Source organism: Schistocerca serialis, chromosome 5 (assembly GCF_023864345.2).
Source record: "Schistocerca serialis cubense isolate TAMUIC-IGC-003099 chromosome 5, iqSchSeri2.2, whole genome shotgun sequence".
Lineage (NCBI taxonomy): Eukaryota > Metazoa > Arthropoda > Insecta > Orthoptera > Acrididae > Schistocerca > Schistocerca serialis.
Genome location: NC_064642.1, coordinates 704849728 through 704870594, shown reverse-complemented (window position 1 = coordinate 704870594; position 20867 = coordinate 704849728). Strand labels below are relative to the sequence as shown.

The 20867-nt window shown below is 38.0% G+C and overlaps 1 protein-coding gene across 6 annotated transcripts; it reads left to right on the top strand.

The window, feature by feature from the left end:
* The first annotated feature begins 292 nt into the window (after positions 1–292).
* LOC126481265 (constitutive coactivator of peroxisome proliferator-activated receptor gamma-like) lies at positions 293–18908 on the top strand. 6 transcript variants are annotated; one of them, XM_050104887.1, is made up of 2 exons: positions 293–483; positions 16926–18908. In XM_050104887.1, exon 2 carries the CDS (start codon positions 16966–16968, stop codon positions 18766–18768), a length of 1803 nt encoding a protein of 600 aa, XP_049960844.1. In that variant the 5' UTR covers positions 293–483; positions 16926–16965; the 3' UTR covers positions 18769–18908. The 6 variants fall into 6 exon arrangements, with proteins under 6 accessions (XP_049960844.1, XP_049960843.1, XP_049960846.1 ...); XM_050104886.1 differs by having other exon boundaries at positions 293–566; XM_050104889.1 differs by lacking the exon at positions 293–483 and adding an exon at positions 788–861.
* The last annotated feature ends 1959 nt before the right edge of the window (positions 18909–20867 follow it).

The window sequence follows — 20867 nt, the reverse complement described above, 5'->3', positions numbered from 1 at the left end:
TTACACGATTAAATAAAAACCACTGCGCCATTTCGCTCGGGTACTCATTCCCGTGTACAGGGTGGAAGTGGCGTTCCATATGATTACCTTTTGTAATCGTCGACTGATCGCGGATTTTTACTTGGTCCTTATGTAATCCTTTGAAGTCGGCTGGCTTCGTGCCGCTTCAGGTCACTGCCAATATTCACAAAACATATTCGGCGAAACATCAAAACAAACAACGTCTGCCATCTTGTCTAACTTTCCGCCAATCAAACTTTCTCAAAAAGACGCCAAACATGAGTCTATGCTTGACGAACACATCAAACAGCACCACATACGTCAAACGTTTGGCAAACATAGTACAGTTTGACAAATTGTTTGCTAGTTAATGGGGCCTTCCAACAGCGCAAGAGATTCCCATCGAACATAGGAAGCAGTGCAATACAACGAACGCCCTCCAATGCGAAGAAATAACGGATGCATACTTACGTTGTTGGAAAAGTAAGCGCATGCGCGAAGTTGAACGGAAAAAGAGGGCTCGTGTGGACGCTTCTAAACGTTGCTGTCTCGGCGATAAGTTTCAGGCGTGTTTGAGAATATTTTTCATACAACCAATAATTTAATTTAACACTCAGACTGCTATTTACTGCATGCATTGAACACTTGTGACATGTCACACTGTTATAATGGCTTCTTCTTTTTTGTGAGGTTTGCTTTTCAGACGCTGTTTTCATTTCTCATTTGCACTTTCGCTATATTTTCTTCCTAGAGATTTCTTGTTGGATTTTAGTACAGGCGTAAGGAAATATTGTTTGGCCAGTGCGAGGTTGTCATTGGACAGAAATGTGAAGTGTGTGCGTTTGAAGTTACATTTCAAATGTTAGCAATATTTCTTTATCCTTTATTTATACTTTATTTAACATGGCAATAATTGAACGTGACGTGGCAGTTCAATCATTTTGTACAGTTGGGATCCATTCACAGTAAGAGCAACGAAATTTTACCTCAAAACATTCCATTCTGAAGGTATTTCAATGCGGCGTATTGGATTTCAATGACGTTAGGCCTAAGTCGTAGAATACAAAATCAACCTTGGTACTTTATTGTACTTAACCAATTTAGTTACAATTTTAAAAAAATTGCGCTAGTTGCTGAAAACCACCAATTAAACGTGTCTTCAAGAAATTCCGCTTTTTTTCAGTCAGAGCATTCAGTCTGGAGAAAGAAAATAATAGTAGGAGAGAGATGTTGTCATTAGATACATACTAATGTAGCGCAGACAATGCTTCATATCGGGAATAAATTCCTGATTTGCATCATAATGACACATCTGCAGACTTTCAAGAAATCTACCATTTGGCATCCACTGCTGGATAAATACCCACTGGAGTTTTCCATCTCTTCTGCTACCGTGCTTACATTGATCATGTATGTTTTGTAATGTCATCGACCAACCTGCCATTAACTTATCTCTGTCTTTAATTGTCTCTTAAATTCCAATAGGCCTATAGCATATCTCTTCTCTGGTCCCTGATCACCCATTCGCTTGTCCCAATTTCATTTTCAATACAGTCATAATTATGACTCGTACTCTAGGCTGTTACAGGAACCTAATTCACGTGATTGTTTTCCTAACCTGTAGTAATTCCCTATAAACATATCTCAACAAGAATTTTTGTCTTGTTAGCTGTGCAGCCTTTCGTATTTGAATGACTTGCTGCCTTACATCAATTGTAGCAATAAAATATAGAATGTAGGCCAGCCCTTTCCTTTTTAGACATGTTGGAAACTTGGTAGTCTTAGTTTTTAAAATTTTATTTATTTTACCAAAAACACCATAGGCCATTTTTACTCTTCTGTTTAATTCTTTTGTTGTCTATCCAATTACTTACTTCAGCGAAACGAAATACAAAAACTTGTCAATTGCTATTATCGGCTTACTGTTAATATATTAAATTTTATATTCATGGGTTTACTATACATTATGTTTGGTTTATTATAATTAACTTTCAGTCCTGCTTTCTGAGTTTATCCAGTTTTGGGCTACCATGCCTTTCTTCAGATAGTGTTGTTTTGGCAATTACGTGGATGTGTACATCAGTAGCATGTCATTTTATTCTGTAGTATGTTCCATTGGATGGCACATTGTCTTGCTTCTGCCCTTACATTTTCTTCAGGATGATGCATAAACTATTGCAGTGCAAACAACATACAAATTGTGAGTAGATCACTGTGGCACACAAAGACCTCACAATATGCTTCGTGTTAGTTTCAGCTTTGTATATGTGCTTTACATTCAATGTTTCTGTTTGCAATGCATCAGGTGGTTTTTGTTGCTGCTGTTTCAAATGAATGTGTTATACAAAATCTCAATACAAGACACAAAACTAATTTTATGTAAACTTTGCCTCCTTGTTTGTGGTTCTGAATGGTATGTGTTCTGTGGTGGTAAGATATGCAGTAAGCTACCATATAACATAAGGCAAGACATGGAGAATACTTACCAGTTCAAGAGAAAATTAAAAACATACCTGATTAGCCATATTTACTACAAATTATATGAATGTCTAGATTCAAGGACTCAAAAGTATTACTTGCATCTTGACAATTAACAGTGTTTGTTATGAAGCTGTAAGCAAGCAATAATTTACTGTTAATAGGGCTTCACATTTATGGATATAAAAATATTTCCCTTCAAATATACTACTGTAATCAAGTATATTAAGCTCCTGACAGCAGATAAACAGCAATTACAGGCGTAGGCCTCCTGTGGAACTGAGAAGATAGCGCCTTTTTTTCAAAGTAGCACCTTTATTACTGATCTACTTGATTAAATTTAGGTGACGTAAGTGTGATATTTTTAAGTGTTAGAATGATATTTTATTGTTCATGCAGTATACAGATTAATTTTGTATCCTGTCTTTGTCTCATGTTAATGTATACCTTGGCTCTTTCCACACCCCTGAAGTTCTCCTCGGCATGTTTTAGGAAACACTGATTGTATTCATAGTATTTTCTAGTGTTGTTTCTCAAATGCTTCGAGAAAAAGTCCAAGTTTCTCACAGATGTGGAAATGATTATGAGACAATGACAAACAACCTGTGTGTGAGGAGAGCTTAGAAAATGGAAAGCAGAACATTAAAAGAAGTGACCATGATACAGATTCAGACATTGCCTGTTCAAGTGATGAATCTTCAAATTTGTTTGTTATTAAAGGTTACAGCATGATTGAAGATTGAATGACAAATGGAATCAGTTAGTCTTAGGGGAAGACCAAAAAACAATAACACTATTTCTCGTAACTCAAGCATTTTAGTGCTGGCCACGTTAGTGAAGACTCCAGTGAAATTTTCTGTATTTATTATGATCATTAATTAATTGATGACATTGTCGTGTACATTAATATGAATTGATTATGAATATTCATGGACAGTTTGACAGGTCATACAATGCTCAAGATACAGACCGTGTGAAGATGAATATCTTTCTGTGTCTTCTACTGTACACAGGAGCTTACAGAGGTTCCAAACTCTATTTCAGAGACCTGTGGGATATAGATGGGTGGGATGTACTTGCAGTTACAGTGCCATATGCAAGATTCCTGTATTTACTTTGCTGCATTCGCTTTGATGATAAAATGTTAGAGACAAGAAGAAAAAGACTGACAAGTCAGATGCTGTGTGAGCCTATCACACTATTGCAAGATATCTGAAGTTGTATACTGCTGGGGAATCTATGACAGCTTACGAGAAATTCATTCCGTTTTGAGGACAATGTTTCTCCTGACAGTATCTTCCAATAAAGCCAAAGAAATACAGCATACAGTTTTTGGCTTTGGTAGACTCTAAACGTTTTATCCTATGAAATTTCAAATATGAGCAGGTACACAGCCAGGTAGTCCTTTCAACAAACTAAACAAGCCTTCAGGAGTAGTGGTATATCTTGTTATTCCTGTAGCAGGCACTTGCATAAATGTAATTACTGACAACGGGTGCACCTGTGTGCCTCTCACAAGAGTTATATTGGGAAACAGGTTGGTGTTCATTGAAATATGAAAGAGCAGCCCAGATATTCTACAAAAATTTTTTGCACAATCAGCAGAGAACTGTAGCTTCAATCCTGTTCAGCTTTACAGAAGATGTGACAAAGGTGTCGTACGTTCAACCAAATCGTGATCTGTTGTATTATCTCCATGATGCATAATGATGCTCTTAGAAAAATCCAGAAATTACAATGTATTACAACCATACAAAAAGTGAGGTAGAGGCTTGTGATCAGTTATGTAGTAATTACAGTGTTGGCAAAAGAACGATAAGATGGCCATTAGCAGTGTTTCTTCATGTGGCAAACATGCCTGCTCTGAATTATAAATTCTATACAAACTGAGCTCTGGTGATAAAGTTACAAAACATGAATTTCTGGAGAATATGGCTAACAACTTACTAATTGATAATTTTGTCCGAAGGATGAGCAGATCTTATACATATCAAAATCCATCGCAAAAAATAAAGCTTTGTCTAGAAGAGAGAGGAGCTGGTGTCAGCACATGAGGATGTGAAGAATGGGACCAGCTACCACTGCCTAACAAAAGAAGAAGGTCCCACCATACTGCAATTGATGTAAGCTTACTGCAGTATGTGTGATTAGTTTCAAATGTTCAGGGTGATTAGAAACGGTTTGAGAAGCTTGTAAGTGTGTTGCAGGGTAGGTTGGCAGAGAAATAATTGTTAAGAAGAAATTCGATACATTGTGGTGTTTCCAAATTAATTACCATTGAGGTTAGCCAATCAGACTGTTGCACACATACATTCAAGCAGCCTGTCAGAGATGGTGTTTTCAAATGTGTTTTCCATTTGATTTCCTAAATTGAACCAGAGAACAATGCAAAAATTGGATGTGGGATGGTGCTGATGATTAAACCCGAGCCAAAGGCTGAGCAGTCTCTTGCGCTATCATCTGCACTTATAGCGTAGTTTTGAGTCAAGTAGATCCAAACTGAGTGTTTGCATATCAAAATATCATGCGACTACTTGTGCTTTAGTTTGCACAGATACAGAGCTCAGATTGTGTTGTGGGATCCTATTGGCCTATAGTCACTAGATTAAAAGACAATCCATTTGAACTAAATTAAACTCTAAAACTCAGCAGTCAGGTCCATCTGGAAATAAATTTAATGATAGAAAAGTAACTGTTCACACTAAATGTGTAAGTGATCCAATAATAATCAGAAACTTTGAATGTTGTAGAACACAGATTACTAGAAAACAGTGTACCATTGACTCATCAACTACAGAGACTGTGTGAGATTCCAAAGGTAGATATATGAAAGATGTACTTCAGCTGGTAAATAGCCTAAGTTATAGCACTGGTTTACATAATAACTCGTGACGTGTTTTTCAGGAAAATATGTTTCTCAGTAACTTGAAGTTGACAGTTTGTTGATCTTTTGTTTAGATCTGAAGATAGTAAACATCTCCAAAACTAGATTAGATTAGTTTTTCGTTCCATAGATCCGTGCTGAGGAGATCCTCGTCGATGTGGAACATGTCAATTTTTTTTTTTTTTTTTTTTTTTTTTAAAAAGCTGAAATAACAATACTAATAGTATGAGTATATACAATACATCATTTGTTTCTATTAAAAAATTCGTCAATGGAGTAGAAGGAGATGGCCACTAGTAAGTCTTTCAGGCTCCTTTTAAACTGATCTTTATTTGTAACAAAATTTTTTATGTTTGCTGGCAAATTATTGAAGATGAGTGTTCCTGAGTAATGGACCCCTTTTTGAACTAAAGTAAGTGCTTTTAAGTCCTTGTGTGTATCATTTTTGTTCCTGTTATTGTATGTATGAACTGAGCTATTGGTTGGAAAAAGGAATATATTGTTTAGGACAAATTTCATTAAGGAGTAGCCGGCCGCGGTGGTCTAGCGGTTCTAGGCGCTCAGTCCGGAGCCGCACGACTGCTACGGTCGCAGGTTCGAATCCTGCCTCGGGCATGGATGTGTGTGATGTCCTTAGGTTAGTTAGGTTTAAGTAGTTCTAAGTTCTAGGGGACTGATGACCATAGATGTTAAGTCCCATAGTGCTCAGAGCCATTTGAACCATTTTTATTAAGGAGTAAATATACTGAGACCTACTGTCCTAATTTCTGGCTTCAGTAAACTATTGGAAAAAAAGTACAACACATTGTGGATAATTATAACAGTAAGGATACATTAGGGGATTTGCACCATGGCTTCAGAAGAAAATGGAGTACAATGTCAACAACAATGCACTTTATGCATAAGGCTCTATAAAAAACCCTACGAAGTAAGGAAGTTGCAGGAGTCTTCCTAGATCTTTTCAAAGCTTTTGAAAGGTTTCACCATGGTACACTGTTGCCAATGATACTCTCGATGGAAATCTTATAACATTACTACAGTTATATTTGACAAATAGACAACAGGGCACTGAAATCATGAATGGCAGTGGTAGCATCATAGACAGGTAAAGGTGCAGAACTAGAATCATAAAATTTGGTATGTCACAGATTTCAATGTAGGAAACATTTCTTTTTTTTTTTTTTAAGATATGAAAATGATCTTCCAGGTACTCAAAATAGTGACTCATTCATCAAAATGTATGCTGATGATACATCTGGTCTTTGCTTGTTGGAAGATCCAAATAATGTCATTATAAAATTAAAAAACACAAAATTATTGTAAATGTGAAAATCTAAGACCTATGCCTTGTAAAACCAACACAGTGTACTTTTGGCTTGATGGATCAAATGAACAAATTGCAAGAAATGAACTTCTGCTAGCCAACACAAGTTCTCTTTGCAAGTTTTTAAGGATATATATATATGAGATCAACTAAAATTCCCTAAACAAAGATGATGTGACTTACCAAATGAAAGTGCTGGCAGGTCGACAGACACACAAACATACACACAAAATTCAAGCTTTCGCAACAAACTGTTGCCTCATCAGGAAAGAGGGAAGGAGAGGGAAAGACGAAAGGATGTGGGTTTTAAGGGAGAGGGTAAGGAGTCATTCCAATCCCGGAAGCGGAAAGACTTACCTTAGGGGGGAAATAGGACGGGTATACACTCGCACACACACACATATCCATCCACACATACATACTGTATATGTATATACAGTATATATGTGTGGATGGATATGTGTGTGTGTGCGAGTGTATACCCGTCCTTTTTCCCCCCTAAGGTAAGTCTTTCCGCTCCCGGGATTGGAATGACTCCTTACCCTCTCCCTTAAAACCCACATCCTTTCGTCTTTCCCTCTCCTTCCCTCTTTCCTGATGAGGCAACAGTTTGTTGCGAAAGCTTGAATTTTGTGTGTATGTTTGTGTTTGTTTGTGTGTCTGTCGACCTGCCAGCACTTTCATTTGGTAAGTCACATCATCTTTGTTTTTAGATATATTTTTCCTACGTGGAATGTTTCCCTCTATATATATATAAGATAGGGAACTTTAGTTGATCATATATGTAATAGTATAACATTTAGTCTGTATGTCTTAAAAGAAGCTAGCCCCATATTTAAAGTGGGACACATTAAGAATGATATATTTTGGACTTGTGTATCCTTTTCTGTCTTATGATATTAAAGTGTTGGGAAGAACATATCATACCTACAGGAACAGTCTCTATATTACAGGAGAAAACTCTAAGTATAGTGGCTAAAGTCAAGGAGAGACTCTTATGTAAAGATTTAATTTTAAATTTTACCATTATGACTGTATATGCAATATATACATTGCAAACCATTAGAGGAAAGAAAGATTATTAGCAGAAACATGGAATTTCACGGTCATAATACAAACAATAAATGAGATTTTCACTTAAACTGTAAAAGACTCAAGACAAATAAAAAATGGCCTATTTATGAAAGGAGTCATGTGCTATAACTCCTTAATCAGCGAGTACAAGAAGTTAGAGGGCCAACGGAGAAATAACACAGCCAGCCAGTTGCAAATAATTGTTTAGTACATTGACATAGGTTTCAACACCTCTAAGAATGTCTTCATCAGAATGAAATTTAAAAGCTGTAAAGTTACATTGTGAGAAGGCAATAGCCAAGGTTTAGAGCAGAGAAGCTGAAGTCAAAAATTAAAAATGTACCAACGTTCTTAATTTTTGGTATGAGCTTATCTGCTCTAAATCTTGACTGTTGCCTTCTCGCAATGTAACTTTACGATTTTTAAAATTGCATTCTGATGAAGACATCCTTAGTGTACTAAACAATTATTTGCAAGCAGTTGGCTGTGTTATTTCTCCATTGAAACTTATATACAGTTGCTGAAAGACTGCCATGTTCAAAACTGTAAATTAGAGGGCAAACAATTAAGTGCGTAGTAGCTAAGTGTCTATATGACCCAGAACTGAATCATGGCACTCAGTGAAACACTGTGCTTTTACTTTTCTCATGTTAGCTGTACATGCATAACTTAAGAATATGCACATAGTAAATCTGCTGTTGTGCTGTTAATTTGTATGTGAAGTAATTGTATGTAAACTGTTAAATTTGTTTTTCATGTTGGATGCAAATGGATAAATAAACCATTATCTAATACCGAATTATAGTACTTATCATTTATATAAATGTAATAGCTGTGGGGAAATTTTTACTTTGCAGTAATCAGCACATCAGTTGATATCTGCATTGTGTGTATATGGCTACGAAGTTCTTTATGACGGATTCCGTGCATAAAATGTGGTCGGTTCACATGCCGCATCAAATTTGGATAAAATTCTAAGCTTTCAATGATAGCCTCCATCATTGTTGTCAGGGACCAAAAATTGACTGTCATGAACTGGCAAGGTTCTCTCTTTAATACTAACAGGACCCATCTGATTGACTGGATTACATCATGATGCTGCACACAGGGATGGTGGCCACTATGTCTACAGACTTTGCATCCGCTTTCTAGTGTTGCTTGCAGCACCATCTTTTGCAACAGGAATTGAACTGTGAGAAGTATTCCTCTATGGTTTTTTCTTCTCAAGTGGATGCTTTCATACGTTGCTAAGCACATAACCGGTGTCTCTGTTCAAGTTGTTTTCACAAAGTCTAATTTCAGCTGCTTGTCTGATCACAAAGTCCCAAGCAAGTATTCTCATTTGTTCAAATAAAATCTTGTGCTTATTTAACAGGCTGTGCTCTGCCACCAGTGATTTATCCACAGACTTTTATTTAAGGTTATGTTGATGCTCGTCACAACAATTGGCAACTGTCCATATAGACTGGCCCATGTAACTCGTGAAACACTCACAAGGAATGTTATAAATTTCCAGCATTCTCAGACTGAGATTGTCTTTAACTGGTCGCAACATTTCTTTAATTTTTCTGGGTGGCGGGAAGACTGGTCTGATTCTTGGCTGTTTAGGACTCTACCAATCTTGCTGGTTGCTGCGCTGCAGAATCGAAGCCATGCTACGTGTAGGTCCTCTTGGATTGGTTGAATGGCCTAGGTTTTCTCAACAGCGTTGGTCTAATGTCATGGACTGGATATCCGTTCTTTCTGAACACTATATTGAGATGTTTAATCTTGGAACCGAGGTAGTCCATGTTCAAAATATTTTTGGCCCTGTGTGCTAAGGTGTTCAGCATAGCTCTCTTCTAAGCTGGATGGTGAAAGCTACACCCATTGAGATACAGATTTGTGTGCATTGATTTTCTTTACACAGAATAGCCAGGTCATCCATCTGATTTCCGTTTGGCCAACACATCTAAGAAAGGTAACTTCATGTCCTCCACCTCCACTGTAAATCTTATGTTGGGATCTATGACATTCAAATGATCAGTGAACTGCTGCAGCACCTCACTGCCATGCGGCCAGATTAGAACTGTATTGTCAGCATATCTGGAGAAACAAGATGGCTGGAAGGGAGCACTGTTCAATGTTCGTTCTTCAAAATCTTCCCTGAAAAAGTTAGCTGAGGCTGGTGCCAATGGCAAAGTAATGGCTGTTCCACCAGCCGTTTCATAATAATCTCCACCATACAAGAAGTAAACAGTCATTAAAGTGTGTCAAAATAATTTCAAAATTTCTGGTGAGGAATGAGCAGCCAACAGTTTTAATGTATCTTCCACTGGTATCTTCATAAACTGGGAGACCACATCAAGGCTGACCATGACTTCATTCAGGCCTACGCTCATCTGTTTTTATAATATCAACAAACTTTTGTGAGTTTTTCATATGATCTCTACAGCAAGCGGCTATAGGTGCCAATAGTTTAGTTAAACACTTTGCCAGTTTTCCATTGAGACAAATTACTAGTGCTATCAGCTCTCCTAGATAATGATGGTCATGGTAGACATCATATTAAAAACTCACAACTGTTTGTTGATATCATAAAGCAGATGAGGATAGGCCTGAATGAAGTCATGCTTAGCCTTGATGTTGTAAACCGTAGACTTCTTTTATGGTGGAAATCATTATAAAATGATTGCTGGAACAGCCATGGGTTCACCACTGTCACCAGCCATAGATAATTTTTTCATGGGAGATTTTGAAGAACGACCACTGAACAGTGCTTCATTCCAGCCATCTTGTTTTTTCAGATATGTTGATGATACATTTTTAATCCAGTTGTGTGGTAGTGAGGCACTGCAGCAGTTCGTTGATTATTGGAGTGATATACATCCCAAAATATGATTTACAGTGAAGTTGGAGAAGGAGGGGAAGTTACATGTTGGCTGAATGGAAATCAGAGGGACAACTCGACCAGTCTGTGTACAGAAATGTTTCAGATATGGAGCACTTCTCCAACTTCACTGTAAATCATATTTTGGGATGTATATCACTCCAATAATCAACGAACTGCTGCTTAATCTCAGAACTGAAGTGCTCCATATCTGAAACATTTCTGGCTCTGTGCACTTAGGCATTCAGCGTAGCTCTCTTCTTAGCTGGATGGTGAAAGCTACACCCATTGGGATACAGATCTGTATGGGTCAGTTTTCTGTACACAGACTGGTCGAGTTGTCCCTCTGATTTCCATTCAGAGGGATGTGACACCATTCAAACAAGCCAAGAGGACCAACACATAGCGCAGCTTCTGTTATGCAGTGCAACAACTAGCAAGACTGGTAGAGTCCTAAACAGGCTATAAATTAGATAAATCTTCCGGCCACCTAGAAATTAAAGAAATATTGTGACCGGTTAAAAATAATCACAGCTTGAGAATTCCGCAGATTTGTAACATTCCTAATGAGCATAGCAAGAGTTACGTCAGCCAGTCTATACAGGTGGTTGTTAATTATTGCCTCAAGCATCAGCATCACCATAAATACAGGCATTTGGATAAATCAGTGATGGCAGAGCACAGCCTGTAAACTAAGCTCAAGATTTTGTTTTAATAGACAAGAATACTTGCTCATGCATTGACCTATTGAGACTCTGTGATCAGAAAAGCAGTAAAATTAGACTTTGCGAAAACAACTTGAATAGGCACACCAGCTAAGCACTTAGCAATTTGTGGAAGCATACACTTGACAAGGAAAAGATACAGAGGAATACCTCTCGCAATTCACCACTTGATGCGATGGATGGTGAATTGCAGTGCTAGCTAGTGCAAGCAAAATCTGTGGATTTAGAGGGCACCAGCTCTGCTTGTACCATCATGATATAATCGAGCCAATCAGATGCCATCCTGTGGTATTAAAAGAGGGAACCTTGCCATTTCACAGCAGTCAGTTTTAGTCCCTGATGACAATGATGGAAGCTGTCCATCGAAAGTTCAGAATTTTATCCAAATTTGACATGGCAAGTGAACTGATAACTGTTTAGACATTGTGTATTGTTAACTAGTCTGAAATTTAAATCTCATGTTTTATTATTCGTTCGTCCATTATGTCTTGTAAATCCTATCATGAAGGAGACCCCCCCCCCCACAGGAGTATGGAAATGGGCAAGGTACATAAAAATAAATTGAAGCAGCTGTTAGAAATTGCACAAATGATGGACATGCTATACACATACAGTTAATTCTTGAAGTTTGGACTTAGGAATATAGATTTGAATAGTTACTGAATGCTTGTGCAGAAGCACTCATGCCAGAGGCTACAAGAGTAGCAAGTGAAATTATTTTTCTAATGCCTGTAGTCTGGTTGTGCAGTCCAAACCTGCTGTATGCAAATGCTTAGAAATTTCATCAAGCTCCATCCGTATATGTCTATTGTATGCGAACCTCATAATGTTCCATGACTTCTTGAAAGAATTTTTATCAATCTTTGCATGCTTCCTGGACTGACCCAAACATCCGTATGGCTCACATTACTTGCTTTGAAGCACCAAGGAGAATGAGACAATGAAGATTGAGCTGAATGTCATCAAAGGTGGTGTATTCAAGAATATTATCAACATTAGGAACTAAAGTTAGCAAAAATAAATAAATAAATGAAATATATAAAAATAAAAATAGCTCTGAACTCAGGCTAATCAGGAGCTTATACTGGTAGTATATACCAGTCGATGTGCTTAAAATGAGTAGTTTCAGTGTGTACCTTTGTTCTTTGCAGTCTTTTCCTTTTACTTATGATTCATGGGTGTAGTAGCTGCCTTCATAGTGGTACTTCTTTCCTTAATTAATGAAGTGACTGAATAACATTTGAAAACGCGTGCTGATGCTCATTGTCAATTTCTTCTTCTTCTTCTCCTCCTCCTCCTCCTCCTCCTCCTCCTCCTCCCTGAGACATTTCTGCTTATGCAGAGCCTCTTCCAAGCTTCTCTTTCCTACCATAGTCTATCATTTAACATCTCCTTCCATTGCCTTCTCTTCAGTTCACATCATCCTTCAAGCCATGGTCTCTTTTAGGGGATTGATTTTCAGGCTGTTTTGTATTATTTCATTCATTATCACATTGTTCCTTCTCATCTTACCAAGGATCCCTTGTAAAAAGCCCAACCCTTCATCCACATTCTTAGAGGCAAGTACAGTGGGAACTGTTTGTGCCCCAAGACTGTTACAGTAGCTGTCAAGACCCTACAGGAACCCCCAAAAGTGACAGCTAATGCGGTTCTGGTGAAACTACGATAGGGCCAGCAAGTCAGTAATGGATAACCCCTTTGCTTTCAGTAGTCAAATGAGTCTCAGATCCATTGTTAACTAAATCTGAAGTTCTTTGGGAGAAATTTTCAACTTTGAAAGAAATTTATGTGAACCAACTTTGTTCTCTTCAGTAGTCACATCTTGCACAATGCACATTTTATTTTGCACAATTTCCTGTAAGCTGTAATGCACGCCCTATACAATCAACTGACAACAGCTAATTAGCCTTCATCTGATGTGTCTGGCTCCATATCTCAAAGAGTGAAGAAAATATTGAGGATTTTCTGTGCTGTCTGTGACCACCAGTGAAACTGTGGAAATTCTCAAGGTCTAACCTGCAGGCATACTCCTTAAGGATTACTTCTATGTGTGTAAATGGCCTTAGTAGTTATTGTTATAATGGTTTAGCCATTGATTATGTAATACAAGGAACAGTGCCTTATGGGAACCAGTGTGTGTCCTAGCTATACAGTGATAATCCTTTATAGCTCTGATGTTACTGTAGTCAGTACATTTTTTTTAAAAAAAGTCCTGGAGCCAGAGCAGTCAGCACATAACATTACAGGTGTACAGTGAATTCTGCACTGGGGAGGCAGAGTGTTGTGTGGTGTCACCAGGCTGCTTTCTATATTTTTCCCACAACACTTGCTCTTTCTCACTCCTGGCACCCTGGTGTTTGGGCCAGATGGGGACTTCCTTTCAAAAATGGTTATACGTAGGGATTTCTCAATTGTTTGTCATATTAATTACATTTCCTTTGTGTCAGTTAGAATGGCAAAATATTCATGCAAGTGTGTAGCAATGCAAGGTCAGTTCTAAATGCTCAGTTCACACTCATAAGCAGTTGTGACAGACAAATGTAGCAGAATGATGGCCTCAGCCTCTGTGCTACAACTTGTATTTTGTTTCTGCACATCTCTGCATCACATTCATATGAGCTATAGTATGTAATGCAGACATGAAAGAGCATGTACATATGTGTATGTTTCAGCTGCATTTTTCATATTGAACTACATATAATGGAGCAGTTGTACCTCTCTCATGTTAAAAGTAATCTGGTTTTAGTACGATATTTGTAACATATTAATCCTTCTTTTCCAATTCACAGTGTAATAAAATCTGTAGTTAAATGCTGAAATATTAAATGTGTACTTATGTTCGCATTATCTTTCATATACCTTTTCCCAAGGATACTCTTTGATATGTGCTCTTTGTTTTCTTGAATCCTAGGGTGTCATCCATACTTGCAAGATACATAGAAATATTATTGATTCCAGGTCTTTATGCAGAGTAGCTCTCTCGATCACACATCTTGGTTACTTGATGCAACTGGTAACTCTTGTGGATACTTGTATCAGATTTTGTATGTAAGGTGCAAATGAGAGACAATGTCTACCTCCACCGCCATAGATTGACTTCATATATTTATTTATCTATTTAATTAATAGAGGGAAACATTCCACATGGGCAAAATGTACCTAAAAACAAAGATGATGTGACTTACCAAACGAAAGCACTGGCACGTCGATAGACACACAAACAAACACAAACATACACACAAAATTCAAGCTTTTACAACAAACTGTTGCCTCATCAGGAAAGAGGGAAGGAGAGGGAAAGACGAAAGGATGTGGGTTTTAAGGGAGAGGGTAAGGAGACATTCCAATCCCGGGAGCGGAAAGACTTACCTTAGGGGGAAAAAAGGACGGGTATACACTCGCACACACACTCATATCCATCCGCACATACATGTCTGCTTGTGTCTGTGTATGTGCGGATGGATATGAGTGTGTGTGCGAGTGTATACCTGTCCTTTTTTCCCCCTGAGGTAAGTCTTTCCGCTCCCGGGATTGGAATGACTCCTTACCCTCTCCCTTAAAACCCACATCTTTTCGTCTTTCCCTCTCCTTCCCCCTTTCCTGATGAGGCAACAGTTTGTTGCGAAAGCTTGAATTTTGTGTGTATGTTTGTGTTTGTTTGTGTGTCTATCGACGTGCCAGCGCTTTCGTTTGGTAAGTCACATCATCTTTGTTTTTAGGTATATTTATCTATTTACTTATACATTCATCCTTAAATTACTGTCAGAAGGATATTGGATATGCCAATATCCATTTACAACTACAGTTACAGGTTAAATTAAAATTTGAGCACATATTTTATTTTACAGTACTCTTACATAAAAATATATGTACAATAATTAATGAAATATCAATGAAAACTTTAATACTAATTTAATTTACTAGATATAGGCATCCAATTTCATTTTCTACTTTAATGGTTTTGAGTGTTGATGAAATGTGAGGCAAATTTCATTTCTCAGGTTACTGTCTCAGTATTACAATTTCTTTCTAGTTCTTTTGAACTAGTCTTGTAATATTTCTTAACACTGTACAAACATGTTGTTTTGAAATGCTAGTTTCATTTTGTTTTGAAGTTTGGCAATGTTTTTGTATTTTTTAGACTACAGTACCTGGTAGTGCTGACCGGTGTGGCTGAGCGGTTCCAGGCGCTTCAGTCTGGAACCGCGCGACCACTCCGGTTGCAGGTTCGAATCCTGCCTCGGGCATGGATGTGTGTGATGTCCTTAGGTTAGTTAGATTTAAGTAGTTTAAAGTTCTATGGGACTGATGACCTCAGAAGTTAAGTCCCATAGTGTTCAGAGCCATTTGAACCATTTGTACCTGGTAGTCTGTTGTATTATAAGCACACAGCTTTACTCCGCTCTTCATCAGCCAGTTGTAGGAGGGTGTTGCGGATGCGATAATCATCTTTAACTCTTGTGCTGTAATCACGTAATTCGTTGTTTAGCATTGGTGTTTATTTTCACTGGATATACATGATGGTTTCAAATACATACATAGAGGAGACAGTTAAAATTTCAAATTCTTTGAATATGCTTCTACAGGACTCTCTTGGTGATAGTATACTCTCTCTCTCTCTCTCTCTCTCTCTCTCTCTCTCTCTCTCTCTCTCTCTCTCTCTCTCTCTGGCAGTCTGTTCATATGCACTTTCCCTGCCACTCCTCATATTATTCTACTACAATAAATGTGGATGAATTAGCCCATAGTAAATCTTTACAGTGTATATACATCAACTGAGTGGCTATTTTCTTCATTAAAAATACACTGCTGCTTTTTTCTGAGCAGCTTTTTCTTATATGATCTTCCCAAGTCATAAATCTCTGTTGTCAATCGCCAGAAGGATACTTTTTTAGCTCCCATAAAAATACTTGCCATATTTGGAATCTTATACAAAAGTGTGTATGGCTATGTTGGGAGTAATAAATTCCTTTTTTTTCCACCGCATTTTGTTTGATGTAGTGCTTGATATTGAAATTAGTGCAGATTGGATAATTGTGTATTGTTTCAAAGTGAGACATCGCATGGCAACATTTGCATAACTCTCTATCCAAGTTGACACTGAAGTAAATTATTCAGTGTACACACAAACAAAAGATGATTTTTCATTTCCAGGTTGTCACTGAATGTATATTTTATCCTCAGCCAGTTTAATTAAAAGCAGGTCAATGAATTTATGATTATTATGGGTGGAATATATGTTTCATGCCTTTGCTATGATTGATGCCATAGATGTTATATATGTAAAATATTAAAATTTCACACGTCAGGTTTGCCATGAGCATTTCATTAATTATTTAAAATTGAAATGAACTATGATTTTTAGTGTAAAGTTCAACTTTATTGAGCATGCAAAGTAATGGCATCTGCAGAATTAGTGCTTTAGGAAGTTAATGAATCCTAATCGACCATTCCATGTCTCATCCTTTCTTTCTTCATTTGCACTAGTCAGTTGTCATTTTGTAACAAGGAATGTTATGTAAGTCAAGCTAAGCACTGCTTTGTACTAATATAATTTTTAATTTCTTACAGGTTAAAATCCAAGTACCCATAAACAAAGCATGGTAACACCATGGGTGTAAAAGGACTGCAAACTTATTGCACTGATAATTGTTCGAATGTGTGTGAGCGTGTAAATATTGAACATCTGTCACAGCAGTACCAAAACACCACTGGCAGAAGTCCTACAATAGTTGTAGATGGTCCATCCTGTCTTCGTAGGATATATGGTAACAACAGCTGGGTTTGTGGAGGGCAGTTCAAACAGTTTGTGGAAAATTGCTGTGGCTTTGTTGATAGATTCCAGAATGTCGGAATAAAGTTGGTGTTCTTTTTTGATGGTCCAACTGTAAATGAGAAGAGGGAGACATGGATTCAAAGAAGGAAAAGAAGCATTAGGGATATTGAGAGAATATTTGATTCTTTGTCACAAAGACAGTTTTGGGAAGAAAGGTTTCCTTATCAGCAGCCTGCTGGACTTAATCATTTTGCAAGATGTATTTTTAAACATTTATGTCACTGTGAGGTCCACACCTCAGTGCAAGAGTGTGATTTTGAAATTGCAGAGTTTGCAAGAAATAATTCTTGTTTTGCAGTCATGGGCCAAGACAGCGATTTTATCATTTACAATTCAGCACCGTATTATTTCTCTGCTGAGAACTTAGATTTAGTGACATTAGAAACAGTTAATTTTAACACGAAAGCACTTGCAGACTGTTTGAAATTAAGTGTACTGCATCTGCCTCTTTTTGCCTCTCTGATGGGAAATGACATTATACCTGCAGAAAAACTGAAAAACTTTCACACCACATATTGTCAAAGAAAAACTGGAAATAAATTTGAAGATATTGCCCTTGGTGTAGCTGATTACATAAGAAATTTCCCTCCGGTGGGCAGTGGTTTGCATGACTACGTTGAAGAAATATGCAGGGTTGTGTTTAATGATATTTCTATGTGTGACAGCCTTCATCAGAGCATTTTGAGTTATATACCAGGTGAAAATGAGGGAGACAGTATTGCTCAAAGAAGTAATGCTCAAACAAGCTGGGAACAAATAATACTTGAAGCAACATCAAAACACAAAAGAAATGACATTCCATCAAGTATATATGCAACAGTTATGCAAATGCCATATGAAGCTAGCACATACATGGAAGACTTCAGGAAAATGGATATTCCTAGTTCAGGAATTATAACTCGAAGGATTAGACAGAGACTTTACTCTGTTATATTGTCTGAGTGCCCTCAGGCAGATTCAATGGAAGAATGGTGTGTGACAGGAAGAGAAAGTTTAGAGAGGCCATATGCAGTACCTATTCTGAAACCTTTGCCAGGCAGGATAAAGCACTCAGGTTTACTCACATTATGGGATCATCGGAAGAAAGATGAACCAGTTATGAATGAAAGATGGACTTTGCTGTCATGGATAATATCACCAAAACTTCCAGCACTAAGACTGAGACATCTTCAAACCCATCTTGTTGCCCCAGCGGCAGCATTGTTTTACATGATTCATGAAGTTCATCCAGTCTTTATCACTCCTGAAGAACTGGACCTGTTTATAGTGGTTTCAGTAATTATGGAGCAGTGTGACACGTCTTGGCTTTCTAAGATTGTAGTAAGATGGCCAGATGCCAGAGCCATTAGACTCACAACATTGTATCTTAGATTACTGGTACATGTGTTTGATGTAAATGGAGCGTGTGGCTTTCCAGTCCCACCTCAAGATGGTTTACCGTCTAATTATTTTGATGGTAAGTTATTCCAACACTTGTACTATAATATGAAGAGGGGTCATTCCCCACGGCATGAACTACGAAGCTCTTATCAAGTTCAACAGTTTTGGAATGTGAGAAATTTAATTGTGGGTGAATGATTTTTCTTATCATAATGTATTATGGTTCTTGTTCAATCAGGTTGTCACTTCTAGCCGTGTGATGACTTTTTATGTAAAAGATATTGTCATAGGCCTACTCAGTAAACATGTATATTAGGTTATTCACATTTTATATAACATTGGTGTTGAAATAAACATAGTTTTGATAGAATAAAAAACACCTTGAATTGACTTTGTGTGGTAGATAAGTCTGTTTCTTTTCTTTTTTTCATTTAGTAATGTAAAGGGTGTTCTTTCATATATCTATTTTTTAAACTTAAAGTAGATGTGAAAGGCATAGAGGCTGTTATAACTGTGGTCGACCAGCAAGCGGTGCACAGCAGAGAATGGAGATGCAAAGCTGCCAGGCAGGGGGGCTGCTGGTGGTATCGCTAACTACGATCAGACAGGATAGATGAACAAGTAGGGGACGACAGACACTACGACCGACCAGGACACAACACAAGGAAAGCAAGCAAAAACTAGGTTGATAAACATGGCGAGACAACAACAACAATGCAGGAATGCTCCAAAGAATGACAGTAGGTATCTCAACCCACGGAACTGGAACGCAGTACGGTCATGATGCAGACGCGAACTACGGCAATTACCAGACTGCTGGAGTAGTACCGCCCAGACACCAGTGTACCTGACTGCGGGAAACGCGATTGGCTACGGACTTCACTTGGTACGGAGAGTGGCGCCCTCACACGTTGAGGCTCACAGCGCAGGTGCCTGCCGGAGAACAGAGACCCCTAGTGAGTATTCAGGTCCATACCCTCTGGCATGCATTCAGCTTCCACACCTTCCGACACCAGACAGGCAGTGGACAAAGATGTGGAAACACAAAAAAATACAACACGTTACTGTACCTGATACGGAGTACGGAAACTGTTGGCATTCGAATAGCTTTCAAACATATTGGACTAGATAAACATAGGTTCTGTGTGGTTTTCAAGGAAACTTATACCATTCTTCCTGCAAAATAGTGGGAAGTTCAGGTAACGATGATGGAGGTGGATAGTGATCATGTATCCTTCTCTCCAAAGACTACAGAGGCTCAATAATCTTGAGATCTGGTGGCTGTCATGGCCATGGGAGACGTGACAATTTATCCTCATGATCACAAAACCAGTCCTGGATGATCGAGCTGTGTGAACAGGAGCCTTGTTGTCTGGGATCACAGCGTCACCATTGGGGAACAAACATTGTGCCGTGGGATGGACTGGATCAGTCAGAGTGGTCTCAAAGTCCTTGGCAGTAATGTGATTGTGCAGAGTATCCACATAGCTCATAGAATACCATGGTATGATTTCTTCCATTGCTCCATAGTTCAAGTTTTATGGCTTCAGCAGCATGTCTTCCTGTTATGGGCATTTGCACCACTTATGAGTGGTTTTGCAATTCCAGCTCACCCTTATGGAGCTCCTTTCGTATTTCTTTGGTGCTGACAGTGTTCATGGATGAATCATTCAATTTTGAAGCTGGTGTCCTCCTTTTTTTTTTTTTTTTTTTTTTTTTTTGCCACAATCCTCTTCAGTGACTGTCTGTCATGATCACACAACACACACTTAGCAGATGATGTTTTCCGCTTTGCCTGTATGCAGTATAAATCTTCAATATGGTGCCTCTTGAAACCCAAAACACTTTGGCTACCTTGGCTACAGGGGCACCCACCATTTGAGCAGCAATAATTTGGCCATATTTGAATTCACTTAGCTCTGACATAATGCACTGATAACTACACAGAACACTATTCTGATCATAAATGACACTTACAATGTATTGAGGTCATTGCACAGGTGCCATTTGTGATCTGGTACAACAGTATAATGTGCAGGCTTGGCTAGCGTATGCATTTCTTACAATGTTTCCATATTTTTGTCCAACATTGTAGTTGAATAGTAGCCTCTGTATCAAGAGCTACCATTTTTCAGCTAAATGAACATATATTTAAAACAATGTGTTTCATTCTTCGGTGTACAATGAGGTAATAGAATGGTAGTAACTTACTGTGACTGACAGGCCGAAACATTCCACATGGAAAAAATATATCTAAAAACAAAGATGATGTAACTTAACAAACGAAAGCGCTGGCA